Source organism: Cyprinus carpio, chromosome A16 (assembly GCF_018340385.1).
Source record: "Cyprinus carpio isolate SPL01 chromosome A16, ASM1834038v1, whole genome shotgun sequence".
Lineage (NCBI taxonomy): Eukaryota > Metazoa > Chordata > Actinopteri > Cypriniformes > Cyprinidae > Cyprinus > Cyprinus carpio.
Genome location: NC_056587.1, coordinates 8,794,008 through 8,808,754, shown reverse-complemented (window position 1 = coordinate 8,808,754; position 14,747 = coordinate 8,794,008). Strand labels below are relative to the sequence as shown.

At 36.7% G+C, this 14,747-nt stretch overlaps 1 protein-coding gene across 2 annotated transcripts in view; it reads right to left on the bottom strand.

Annotated features, from left to right (window-relative positions):
- Window positions 1-5,061: 5,061 nt before the first annotated feature.
- The window catches only part of LOC109069004 (small conductance calcium-activated potassium channel protein 2-like), a 54,237-nt gene continuing 44,551 nt past the window's right edge, over window positions 5,062-14,747 (bottom strand). For both annotated transcript variants that reach the window (XM_042772424.1, XM_042772423.1), the window contains 3 exons: window positions 10,327-10,454; window positions 8,385-8,454; window positions 5,062-6,451 (listed from right to left, as the gene is read on the bottom strand). In XM_042772424.1, coding sequence (XP_042628358.1) covers window positions 6,119-6,451; window positions 8,385-8,454; window positions 10,327-10,454 — 531 coding nt within the window. In that variant the 3' untranslated portion in view covers window positions 5,062-6,118. The remainder of the gene's footprint in view (window positions 6,452-8,384; window positions 8,455-10,326; window positions 10,455-14,747) is intronic.

Genomic DNA, 14,747 nt, shown 5'->3' with positions numbered 1-14,747 from the left:
TTTATTATTGCTATGTCTCTAGTCCCCACTAGACCTTTTATCTAGCTTAACCAGCAACCTGCCCTTGGTCAAGCATATTCACCATGTTGGTTGATCAGCACTTTTTGCTAGTTAACAATATGGCTATGTTGGTCCACCAGCTAAACTAGCATAAACCAGCAGGATCTATATAGATTTTATTTGTACCAGTATTTCCTTCTTGCTCTGTTTTCCACAGAGTGTATCTGATGGTGGATCCCTGTAGCAGGTATTTATCTCCCGTTGGACTCAGGAGTAAACAAACAAAGTCACACTAGCTGCTTCTACATGCTGAACATCCACCCATTCACACACACACACACACACACACACACACACACACACACACACACACACACACACACACACACACACACACACACACACAAATTAGAATATATTACCATTAACATCATAATATTTGATTGATCAGCAGATAAATTACAAAACAAACAATTTGTAGATATGGTGTGTTTGGGGTCAGTATAACCAGTATAATTATTTTTTTGAGTCTCTTATGCTCAACAAGGGTGCATTTATTTGATTAAAAAATACAGTAAACAGTTCAATCATGAGAACTCTCTGAAGATTTTAGCATGGTAAAGGATATGACAATTTCAATGTATTTGGTCTTGGCGGAATAGCTCTGTTACACTGCAGAATTGCTGCTGTTGGTTATTGCTTTTGTTGTAGATTATTGCTGCTGCTGCAAAGCGAGTACAGGAACTTGCTATTGCCAATACATATGCCAATACAGTGCTGTGTGAGTATTGAAGACATACTGCTGCTGCACAAATAGCATATAAAATAACCCGTAGCAGATCTATACAGGTGGAGCTGGGGAACGGGGAGGGTTTCAGAGGAATTCTGAAAGCACGCTGCGAAATGCTCAAGTGAATGTTAACCAGCCATTTAAATGTAAAGCAGCAAGCCAATTGATTGCATATGCAACATGAAGCAATCAGGTTGTACCAAGTAGTTTAACGCTGAGAATATCATCAGTTTGCATTAAGAACCCATCAGCCTGCGCCATCTAGAGTTTCATGACAGAACATGGCATTAATAAAGTGAAATATTATTACAATTTATACAACTGTTTTCTATTTTAATATATTTTAAAATGTAATTCATTTCTGTAATAGCAAAGCTGAACTTTCAGCAGCCATTACTCTAGTCTTCAGTACAAAAGATCATTCAGGAATCATTCTAATTTGCTGATTTGGTGATAAAGTATCATTTCTTATTATTTATCAACACTGAAAACAGTTGTGAAAGTGGTTCTCAACCAAGGGGCCAGGGCCCACTAGGGGGCTTCAAAAAAGTTCCAAGGGGGCCACATGATGACTTGAATATAAATGAATATATTATTATTAATATAATGTATATAAATAAATTATAATATTATTTTATAATATTCTAACATAATTGAAATGCCAAAAAAGACTCCTGACTCCTATTCAAAAAAACTTTTCAATTGTAGTATATATAGGCTGATATTGGATCTTAAATTTTGCACACTCGTTTTCAACAATTTTAACATTCAATTGACCTGTGCAGTATCATTTCCTAATATAAAAATGTTCTGATATCCAATTTCACTTTGTAGACATCACATTTAAAACTATAACTTATATTTGAACTTTTATTTCTATTTTAGATGTTCAGTACTGCCCATTAAATGTTTTTTTAAGTAATGGTCATTACCATTACTTAATATATATATATATATATATATATATATATATATATTATTGCCATCTGCCAGAATTTTTATATTTAATAATTCTGCTTGGTGTTGTATATGTTTTCATATCTTATGTTCAGGGTGAAGAAAAGACACTTTTATAAGTGATGAGCCACTGTGAATCCCATACAGCAAGACAATTTCCCCCCACTGACTGGCATCCTCTAGAGACAGGATATGAGGTGGGGGAGCGTACCCTGCATCATGGTGATGCACAAACCTACGATAATCACAGAAAACAAGACATGCTGTACGGTGATGCCTTTTTCCTGTCTCTCTCCCTTTCTCTTCACTTAAAGACCCTTGTTTACCTCACTGCATGTATTGCATCAGACTCCTTTGCCAGGCGCCAGTTAAATTTCAAGCCAGCCAGACAGCTAAAAGTATTTCCTGTGGATCAGGCCAAGAGCACAGTCATAACCATCTCATTCTTCAAAAAATCAATTTAGCTAAACAAACACACAGCGTCCCAGAGAAATTTGGGTAATGAAATGTACCTTCAGAGTCAAACGCCCGGACTGATAAGTGCAGGGTTGGGTTGTCAGTGAAAAGCTGTCAAAAGGTTGTGACAACCTGAATCCTTTTAATCCAATTAATGATGACATCACAGCGCAGAATGTGACCTGTCACTAAAATGGGAATGGGTGAAGTCACAATTTTGAACCCTCATGTTCTGTTTAGGACCACTAACATAAAATGGTAGCACAATTTTCAACAGAACATGAGCATTAAAGGGTTAGTATACCCACAAATGAAATTTTGGTCATCATTTATTAGCCCTATGTTGTTCCAAACCTGTATTTATTTATTTCTTGTGTGGAACACAAAAGAAGATATTTTAAAGTATGTCAGTATGTCTGTTCCCATTGACCTTCATTGTATTTTTTTGTCTATACAAATGAAGTCAATCGGAATCAAAATATGTTTTTTAATGTTCCACAGAAGAAAGAAAGTTGTACAGGTTTGGAACGACATAAGGGTGAGTAAATGATGACAGATTTTTTATTTTTTTTGGGGTGGACTATCCCAAAAAAACAAGAACAATCATAATGAGATTTAAATGGTGTGCACTGCATTTTCATTCGAGCAGTCAGTGAGGGAAAGAGTGAGCTAGCTGAGTGCATTCAGCATTTATTTGTTAATTAAAATGACGGTTAATTTCATATGGAAAATAGTATCATGTTTTATACATTTAATTTGAATTGCCTGTGAAAAAATAACCTATACTGCTGCAACAGTGCCATATGTCCTTCAGGAGAAAGAAAAGGCATGTCTATTTATGACTGTCCCATCCTCTTGCTCACCAGGGTCTTGAGCCTGGACCACAGTATGGAGAGGGACAGCCTGGGGGGAGGACAGAGCTGACACCAAGCACTGCTGACTGCAGGAGGAGAGGGGCAGCAGAGCCAGAGGACTGTGTGCGGAGAGCGGATACACCCTGACAGTCTCAGGCTTAGAGGACACCCTAAAGTCAAGCAGACAGCAATAGAGTCAGACACATGATTGCTTGGCAACACCGTATTGTCTGTATTATTCATTTTCTACATATTTTTCTGCAAATAATTCAGGAATGTGTTTGTTTTTACAGACCTTTGAATTGTAAAAAATAAATTAAAATAAGAATGTCTGACACTGGCTGATTCTTGACATAATGAGGCTACAAAACTGAAAAAGTTTATGTATCACAGAATCACTTTGTATGAAGGACATTTAAGCACAGTTACTTCAAATTATATAAAAAAACCCTCATTGAATGTGGAATATGAGAAAGGGGCCTTCATGATGAACAATGACTTTAATAATTACGCTACCATTCAAGAATTTGGGGGTAATAATAAAAAATGTTTCTTAAAGTACCAAATCAACATATTACAGTGATTTCTGAAGGCTTCTGAACACAGAAGGCTGCATCATGATGAAAATGCAGCTTGGCCGTCACAGGAAGACATTATATTTTACAATATATTCAAATAGAAATTTGTCATTTTATACTGTAATAATATTTTACATTATTGCTGTTTTCTTTCAAATCAAAGCTAAATACACGTAGAAACAGCGCAATCCTTGTGGCGCGGATAATACAGAAGAGCATACACAGCATACGGTGATATGGAGAGACACAGAGGAGACCGCTGACAAAGGAATTGTTGAATAAAGTCGTTATTTTGGTTTTCTTCCCTTACAAAAAGTGTTCCGTATTCTGTCGATGACTTTCATACCTTTTATGGACCTTGACACTGCTATTTTACTTGGCAGTCTATGGGACAGTCACAGGCCTCCCGGTTTTCATCTAAAATATTTTAAATTGTGTTCCGAAAACAAACAAAGCTTTTACGGGTTTGGAACGACATGTGGTTAAGTGTTTAATGACTAAATTTTCATTTTGGGGTGGAGTATCCCTTTAAGAACATTCTAGAGATTATCTCTGATTCATTTCACAGTGAAAATCGCAATTTTACTAAAATAAATTAAATAAAATAAAGTTGTGGGATTTTTTATTTTTTGTCTCATGTCTCATGAGCATTCAAAATCAAATGCAGTTTAAGTTTTCTAATATACTGTAATATCTATAAAGTGTGAAATGCTCTCTAAACAGTAGTGCAGGGTAGTGACTCTATAAATGCAAACCAAACTGTTTCCACCCTGGAGATGAAGATTGTTTGAATTTAGTTGTTCGGCAAGAAGAAATGAACTGATTAAATTGAATAACCTTTCAGACATGACAGCACGTAATGAGACAGAATGGCATGTTAAGTTGAGTACGCACCACAGCCCCTGTCACTCACCATTTGTAGCATACTCTCTGTGCTGTCAGTGTGATGTTCACAGGCACACGAGTGCTGAGAGGTAACAGCAACTTGAGAACGTTCAGTTTAGTCGACTTACTGAGTGTAATCAGTGAGCTCATTAGCAAAATCCCCCAAACTGCTCTCTCTATCATAAGCATGTTGAAACTGCTGCTCTAAAAATACTGCTGGTGACTCAACAAACAGCATTTTCGGAGCAGGGACACGAGCAGAAACCGCAAACTAGTTAGTCTCTGTTGGCAGTGTTTTCAAAATAAGTAAATAATGTAAATTTACGGATTATAAAATCAAGCAGTCTATTATTGTCGATGATCAAATGAACACATTTTAAACATCCTTAGTCTTAGTTATTGAATGTAAATGTAAAAAGGTCATTTTCGTGGCGCAACGCATTGTGAACGTCTATAATAAGCGTATAAAAGCCTACACTGATGCCACCATTTTCACAGAAACAAATCTTATCAGTCACACAATGATACTCACACACAGACAGTCATGTATAGATATATACTTTATTAATTCTCTCTGGTAAAATAAAATTACAAAATAATTTCAACCTCAAACGGCACCTCCCTTATCTATAATTAATATGAATAAAAATCGTTATTTATACAGCAATCATAATTTCCATGACGAATGAGAAGAAGGCTATCGTATAATTTTAATAAACATGAGCTATAACTGCATTAGTAATTATTAATGGTAAAAAACTGAGCGATACAAAGCTAAGTTTCAGTAGTAGCATACTGTACAATATTCCAAGCGGATGTAATTCAGTATTCCGGCCACAGGATGTCACTATTAGTCAGTTTTCAAAATGGTCTCTCCATTGAAACGGGGTCAGAAGTAAAATAGTCTCTTATTCCAACACCATTATAATAGAAGCAATTCCACTAAGAAAATGACTATAATCACTCATTCTAAAGTTATTTCTGTGTGAGCAGCTGTTCCACCTTGATGGGGTGGGTTTTATAACGTATCGACTGGATTCAGCGTTGCTCTTCGAAATAATGCTTTGCTCAAATGGCTGTTAAGTCTCTTGCAGACTGTAAAAAGTGCTGTCCAGATTTCATAACATTCTCAGCTGTTGATTATTTATACTCTCTCTAATCCCAACCACCCTAGTTCCTTGTTTTGCAAGACACACCTCAGTCCATTTCAGTCAACTATAGACAGAGCACTTTGGTAGCAAAGACGGAATCAGAAAAAGTGTGTGTGTGTATGCGTGTGCGTGTGTGTGTGAGTGAGTGAGCGTCCATGCATGTTAACATGTCTGAATCAGTGTCTTCTAAAAGGTATACATTCATGGTAACAGTAGAGTACGTCCGTCTTGTGGACTACATGAAATATGGCAGTTTTGTCATAGGGTTTTTGTGCAAATGTTAGCGTCTCCTTCATCATGATACTGTATATTCTGGCGTTAAGCTGCGTTATGCTCGTAGTTACAGTGCATCATAAATGTGAATGCGTGTGTATGGTTATGTCATCTCTTCGTTCCTACTAATCCTCCATCTCTCTGCCCCGGAGGGAACTTCCCACACCAGAGCTCTCAGCAACTGGAGCTGCTGGTGTTGGGACTGTCCTTGGTGGGCTGAGTCGGGACGGAGCCAGAGCCGGAGGGGGGGTTGGCTAGAGGCAGGCTGGCAGCGGTGGGTGAGAGCGCAGAGGGCACAGTGGGGCTCAGGACCTTGGCATCACGCTCACGCAATAGTTGAACGAGCGCGGCGTGCTGGGCACTGAGCGTGGCTGACAAATGAGCGGGCAGGGCACTAAAACCAGCCGTCAGCTGCTCCACCCGCTGCTCCAGACTTAACATCTGCCTCTCCAGATCCTCACTGCGGTCATTCAGCTCAGACATCAGTTCATACATGACGCTCTGCATCTATGTGGAGAGAGAATGAGAGCGTAGTTAGACAGAAATACAGTAATAAATAAAGTGAGGGATTCAGAGCAGTCAAAGAAAGAGAAAAATAGTACAAATACTGTACAGAAGAAAGATTAAATAGAAAGAGCAGAGATAATAAATGGAGCAACAAATACCCGGAGGAAATAAAAGTCTCAAATGAGATCTCTTTAAAGTCAACATGGTGCTCACAATCCATTTGCTTTTTAATGGGTTATGTTTCTGAGGAAAACAGGATTTTCACTAATAAAAAGTACTGGATGGAACTTGATGGGCCTTATCCATCGGGAAATGATTGGATTGTGAACAGTAGGCGTTATGCAGCATAATGGAGTAAAAACAAGTAGATATTTGGCTGTTGGTTAGCATTATTCAATAGTGACAAGAAAAGCAGAGGAAGAGGAAGTTATTATACTTTGATGAACGATTATGATGACAATATTTTTTACATGCACTGATGCACTGTTCGTAATAGGTCCAGGGAATGTGCATTAAATAAACGGGGTCAATTTTGATCTCATCTTGACTTTAATATCTCCGTTGCTTTGGCTAGACAGCAAAATAAAATTAAACAGAGATTGAAAATGGAGATTTTTGCTTGAGTTTTCAGCTTCTTCGATATTTCTTTTTCTTTCTTTTTGAGTTTCTCAATGAGAAACTGTGCAAGATTCTCTAAACTATGGAATCCACATACATTTTATAGCACTACGCTAGTGTATGTCAATAGTCTCTTTGTGTTTATTCTCAGGAAGTTCTAGAGAAACATCTTATAGTAGTCTAGTAGTCTTAGTCTTAATGACTATTTTTGGATTGCTTTTACAATAAAAATGTCTAAAAAGAAGTTAAAATTCAAGATAATATTACCTGAGAACTAACAATTTGAGACAATATTACATATTTTCAAAGAACATATCTTGAATGAAGTTTATTTTTCTTTCTCCACTGGCAAATAGTTTGGCTTTAAGTACAAGTCTAGTAAAATTTAGTGAGGTTTATGCTCAAAAAAAAAAAAGAAAGAAAAAGAGAGAAAAAATTAATTGGCAGTCGGGCAAGAAATGTGAAAAGCAAAGCTGCATAAGATATTAACACTTGTTTTCAGTGAACATGTCTCAAATAAATTGGCCTTGCTTTATGGATCTTTACATATCATTAACGGTAGGACAAAAATCCTAAGAAAATTATTTTTGTTGTGAAGTTGAATAAGCAATTTTAAATTGTTAAATAAAAAACATTCAGAGAAAAAAATGCTTCAAAATTGGGCAGAGAGAGCATGCAATAGAATGTACCTTGAGCAACCCAAATGAACTGATTCTCAGACAAAGCACAAAAAAAAAAAAAAATTAAGGCCACTAAAAAATAAAAGTACACTGTACTGAAAATGGTGCACAGTCTAGGAACACACAACTCACTCTCACATAAAAGAAATAAAAACACTAGTTACATTCAGAAAAAACGCCCAAACACACAGCCATCAAGAAAAATATCTTGAATTGCACACATTTTCTGTCATTCTTCAACTTCTTGTCTCTCTCCCCTCCCACCCCCTCCCTCTCCCCGTCTCCTCGCTTCTACTGTCTTCCCTGCTTTAACACTTGTTCAGGTTGCTAGGAGACACAAAGCCACAGAAACAAACGGGTCAGCATGGAAACAGTTGAATGCTGAGATATATTTGGGAAAGCAAAGGTATGTGTGTCATCGAGCATTTTGTGCTGCAGTCGATGTGCTTGCAGCCTTGGGTGTTATAAAGTGTGTGTGGGCATGGTAAAATTGCAGGAAAGGGAACACAATGTCATTGAACGTGTGTGTGGGTGTCTACTGTTTCCTATCAGATGTAACGTGCATATGCGTGGGCTCTGATGTGCGACCATGTCTCTGATTTGTGTTGATGTGTGTGCATGTACACTAGTCTTACCTTTGATAAGTCCACCAGAGTATTGGCTTGATCACTGAGTTTTCTCTGCTCCATTTTAACACTTCGCAGTCTGCAAAAACAGGAACAAACACACACACACACACACAGACAAACACAACCCATTAGACCTCCTTCTAATCTCTCTAGCACCAACGGCCCTCGATTGTGAACCTCAAATAGCTAATTAACTTAATCATCTTGTTTTCTTTTGTTTGTTGTTGATGAGAATCCCCCAAGATGAATATGCAATTACCGCGTAAATCCTAAAAGCATTAGACTTAAAAGGATTGCATAAGTGTGGGATTTCTTTAAAAGACAGCCTTTGCTTCGAAAGGAGCCCTTAAAATTGGCGGACAGGGCCACGACAAAACAGTGACAGGAGGATTAGAGTTTTTAAAATGATGAGTATGTGTGGTGCGGTGCGGTGGGCACCCACAGAGTGAATAGCATTCGCATCATCAAGCTAACAGTCAAAGAAGCTGATACAGTAGTCACTGTTTGGCCTAACAGACAATCACAAATAGGGAAACATGGTCACTTCAGTATAGAGTAATGACAATCAGAAAAGCCAGAGGGACGTTATTTCCAAATTGGATGGGCTTATGAATATTAATTAGGTGACATAACATTATTTTGCTCAGCAGTAATCAAGTGATTAGCTAAAAGACAAGCTAGCTCTAGCCATATTAACATTAGTGCTCGCTTATTCGTCCACACTCCAAAAAAAGTTGGGTTGAAACAACCCGACATTTTTTAGAATGCAGACCAGCACCAAAGCAACCACTTGGCAGAGGCATCTGTTTGGTCTTAAAGGGATAGTGATAAATAAAAATTACCCCATGATTTATTCACCCTTAAGCCATCCTAGGTGTATATGACATTCTTCTTTCAGACGATTACAATCGGAGTTATATTAAATAATGTCCAGGCTAATCCATACTTTATAATGGGAGTAGATTGTAGCCCAAAATTTGAAGTCCAAAAAATTGCACCCATCCAATATAAAAGAAGTCCACACGGCTCCGGGGTTCATGAGAGAGTGGCGTCCAGCAGGTGACATAGGTGTAGCATAAACTCTGGTGAGAATATGCTAGTCTCGCGAGAAACAAGTTTTGTTTACAGCAAAGGAAAACCAGTGTCCTCTTGGCTTATATCGAAATCCTCCAACATTTTTATAATGGATGGGTGCAATTTTTTGGACTTCAAATTTTGGGCTACCATCCACTCCCATTATAAAGCTGATGGTATATAATCTAAACCAAAGGACAATAATGTTCTGTTTATTATAAGTGTGCACTGCAGTCTGTCGCTTTAAATGATCTGATTGGATGTTTTATTAATGATTATTCAAACTTTTTTCTTACAGTTATCGTTGTTTGTGTGAATGGCTCTTTACAATGGGTGCTACATGCATGATCTGTGAGGTCAAAGGCCTGAAAACTCCAAAATATAAAGAATTCGGTATTTGGATGATACAAAAAACTGAATTACACTATAAATCTCAAGTTAAAGTTTCACAGTTTCAAGATGTAGTCCAAAAAAACAGGTTTAGATTAAAGAGATTAATGGTACAGAAAACATCATCACACTTGGATGTACAGTAAATGAAAACAGCTTGATAAATTAGCACATACAGCTATTAGAAAAAGCTGCCACCTTCAGATTCCTTCAGTTTGTGAAGATATTTGTCATGTTCTTTCTCAGAGGACAGGTCAGACATGCCAACTACCACTCAGCCCAGATGCGAAGCACTTCAAATGCTTTTTGTGTGATTTTAGCTTACATTGCTAAAGTTGCAATTTGATGTTCCAACACTTTGCACTTTTGTTGTTTATTGGTCCATGTGTGTGATCAGTGTGAGAATATAAAGTGCCTAGATGAGAGTTTGAGTAAATTGGTTGTGTAAAGCTGTGTGTCTGTGATGGGAGGTTGTTTTTCTCACTGGTGAATGGCTTGGAGGAACTTCCTCTGATGCTTGCGTACGCGGGAGTGGTCAATTTTCTTCATCAGTTTGGTATGCTTGTATATCAGCCAAGTCTCTCGTAGAACATTCGCTGCTGCGTTCTTTATCTGAGGGGACATGTCACCATAACAACAATATTAGCAACAGGAAAAGCATCTCATGAGAAAGTTATCACAGCTCTGCTTCGCTAATACACGCACACAACCCCAAACATTTGCCAAATTAAAGGTCCTCTTGGGAGATATTCCAGAGTGACTTGAAAACTGATTTTTGAAGCACATTATTCTGTCAATTCACTGCTCTGTCCCCAGACCAAAGTTTTGAAAGACAAAATTAAAGCCGCCTTTTCTGGTCTGACAAACAACTGACTGGAAGTCATTCATTTCCAGTGGAGAGATGTACGGCAGCTGCATGGAGTTGCAATCATATGCATATGTGGAATTTTTGGATCCAGTTTGAGCCTTGAATCGATTAAAATACTTAAACTTTTGCAGATAACCATATGTGACCATCTGACCAAAAGTGATGTATTCTAATTAAGAAGATGACTGTGATGTGAGAGTTTCCAATTTCCATCATGGAAATATAAGGTTTTATCTACATTCTGAGCAGTTTTGAGATATTGAGCTGATTGAACTAAGTTTTTGCATTCCATATATTTATAGACAGAACCTTTTTATTTTCTAAATAAAAAGTCTCAAAATGTATAATAACAAAAAAAGAAAGAAAAAATAATGAGAATATGTGAATAACTCAATTTTTTTACAAAAAAATGTCAGATAAACCTTAAAAAAAAAACGCATTTATGAATAATTATGTCAAAATATTTTTTTTATAATCGTAATTATTTACAACTACTAGCCCTAAAAATTTTGGCGGTCATTTATTTTGTGTATATTTTCATGTATTTATTACCTATTCACATTACCATTGCAAATAAGCAGAGGGTGATGGCTGCTTCACAATCAATTTAAAAACTCTGAGGGGCTGCCACTAGGGGCAAAATTCAATAACTTTGCGCAGATTTCAAGATAGTGGAAAGGTGGCTTTAATCTCAGTTCCTGTAGACGTTATCAGGAAGTGTAAAGGTAAATTCACTCAGCGGAATATTTTTTTTTATTTATTTTTTTGCACACTCAGGCTATGTTCACACTTCGCGTCTTTTTTGAAGCTGCCACCATCTGTTTTACATTATAATCCTATGGAGTAAACTGTGTTTTCAAAAAAGTCTCAGAGCATCTTTTCAAGTTGAAAAAAGGTAAATTTTTCTGAAAAAAACGCCCTACGTCAAGCGCCTTTTTGACAGCTGACCAATGACAAGCGAGTGGCGAGTCGTTTCCATAACAACAAAAGACGCCCTCGGCTGCTATTTGTAACCAAAACGCTGCCAGCTTTTTATTTTACTATAAAAAAAATGCTCTTGTCAACTTTTTCTTGTCAAAAAAGACGGCAAGTGTGAACACGCTCTCAGTCTGCATTTTTTAGCACTTGATTCACTACATGAACCCAATTAAACATAGTGTTGCGCTATGCTAGTGCATTTAGCGTCTGGTTAAACATGATTGTGGGTGGTTAGTGAATAAGGTTTTTGTACTGAAATAGAATGTGTGAAAGGGGCACAACAGAATGTTTTGAGGTTCAAATATTACAGTATTTTTAACTCCTGCCTCTTGCCCTTGAAGACCTCCTTGTGCATCGTATGATTCGTTTGTGATGTCCTGGAGCCACAAATGCTCTATAAATCTCACATATGGCACCAGAAAAGGCAAAATGGAATAAGAAAATCTGCTGAAGAAAAATGAGTGAGGAGACTTCAAAGGGGCGCCGCTTCGGAGAAAAGAACAATTACATCCTCGGTGGGCAACGGAGGGACGATAGAACCTTCCCGCTTTTAATCAGCTCCTGATTTGACAGTATTCCTCCACCCATAGGGCAGCACCAGGCTTTTTTAAGCACTGTGTCTGGATTTAGCACTGCACAGTTCTGATTAATTAAGAGTGGTCAGTGTATTTAATAATACAACAATAGGAGCTCTGGCCCAACCTCAATGCAGGTCTCATTTATGAGAAGAGCCAGAGACAGGGCAAGTTAGAGAATGAGAGAGAGAGGAAGATGATACCAGATATAATTAAGGCAGGGATGCTCATAGCAATCTACAAGTGGAGTTTTCTGGAATCTGAAATCCAAATGTCATCGAAGCAGTATTATAGTGATTAATAAATACTGCTACTACAATAATAATACAGTTCAGAACAGCTCCCTTACATCTCCTAAATACACAGACTGGATCATACATTATTACTGACCTATTTACATTCAAAGGGCCATTACTAATCTATATTGTCCCAACAACCACTTTTCTAAGCACTGATTTGATAGTTTTAAAGTGATTCAGTCTAAGTCGCCTATGCCTAGAAACGGCCCTGCACATAAAAATCACATTTCAGGAAAAATCATAATGCAAATTGATGGTATAGCTCAGATATACCAGCACAAAATTATATGACAGTCTACTACTCATTACCCACATAAAACCAATCTGAAATAATTAATAAAATGCATTTAAAACGCATTAAATAATAAAATAAAATAAAACAAATAAAATGTGTACAGTGCTTCAATGTAATTTTACTCAATGTAAATTTAATGTAATTTTACTCACTTTGGTAACATTTTCATAAGTGATAAATTTTCTATTTTTTAAGTTCTTATCACTATTTCTTTTAAAAAACACATTTCACTTAAGAAATTGCATTACCCATGCTATTATTTCATTTGTTTCTCTTAAAACATTTGACCATCATTTAATTGAGCAGTTCTCAATTTTTTGGCCCCAAGGCCTACTATTGTGCCCACTATTGTCTACAACAATATTCAAAGGCCCTATGACTTTTCCAGATTTTTGTAATTTATTGGAAAAAGACCAAGGATAACACACACACACACACACACACACACAAGGATAACACACACACACACACACACATATATATATATATATATATATATCTACATAAAATATTTTAGAGCTTGACATAGCTAGAAAAATGTATATTTAGCAAAAGAAATTATATTTGTTATAAAAATGCACATGGATTTTTATTTTTTTATTCATTTACATGACTTTTCCAGGTCCTGAAATCACATTTCCTAACTTATATATCCAGGTTTCCCAAAATAATGACAATATTTTTGGTTGCTATAGGCTATTTTAATGTTTGATGGCCCCTGGTTGAGAACCACTGATTTAATCGAAACTGTTCTAAAGAGTTAATCATCAAACTATTTGCTCTTCCTTCAGTTTCAACAGGTTGGATCGAATTTTTATGCGTATTTGAGAGTCAACATCTTAACCAACCATAATGACCTCTTAATACATTATCGCCATATAGGTTTTTTTTTTTTTTTTTTTTTTTCACATGGCAATTACTACTAGGTACTGTACAATCAATCAAAGACAAGATGAGACAGGAGAGCAAGAGAAAGACTGTCAGAGAGGTCAAAGCAGTTCCAAGTAGACGTCAGAGAGAAAGAGGCAGAGGGCAGGGAACTGTAATGAAGTCTGGGCCATCATTGTTGACTTTGTGGTAAATTGAAGCCTTACTATTACAGCAGCTGCCAGACTAGCTCACCAATTCAATCATAGAACATTTCTCCAAGAAAATAGTGAGTTTACAGGATATGCACTACACTTTTATAATAGAGTTAATGGAGTCGTTTCACTGTATTATTGATCATATACTCTGGCCTACTCTCAGAGTTGGCACAAAACCTCATGATTGTTTCATTTCTTCATTCATCACACCTTAGTTTAAAAACTGGATAGATATTTAAAGCATTATGGATTTTGTCAGTTTGATTAGGTAATATAAGCATGTTGCCTATGGATGATTTATAACTTGTATCTTGCATATTTGCTACACGTTTACCATTTATCTTAATGTGAAGAGCTTTTTAATAATCTGAAGAACACTTTTCCATAAAGAATCTTTTGTGCAATGGAAAGGTTCTATGGATGTTTAATGTTTTTCATGAAACCAAAGGTGCCTATTAAGATCCTTTGTTTTTAAGAGTGTACTTAAAAAACGGGTAGTTAAAATGGCTAAATTGAAAGATCATTTTGTTGTGTGTTCATCACATTACAACCTTTAAAAATAATAATTGCATGAAAGTAAATATTTACAACCCTCATGAATGCATATTTATTCTTGAAGACCGGCTTTTACAAGTGTGATAAGTTCAGAAGCGTATTGAATACATTTACCACTTACCACTTCCATGATTGGAAAACTGGGATACTTTATAAAGAGCACATAAGCATTTATATTTAAAGATAGTTTGTGGTAAACAATTCTAGCCTGAGAAGCTTGTCCATCTTTACCATACTTTTACCATCTCTT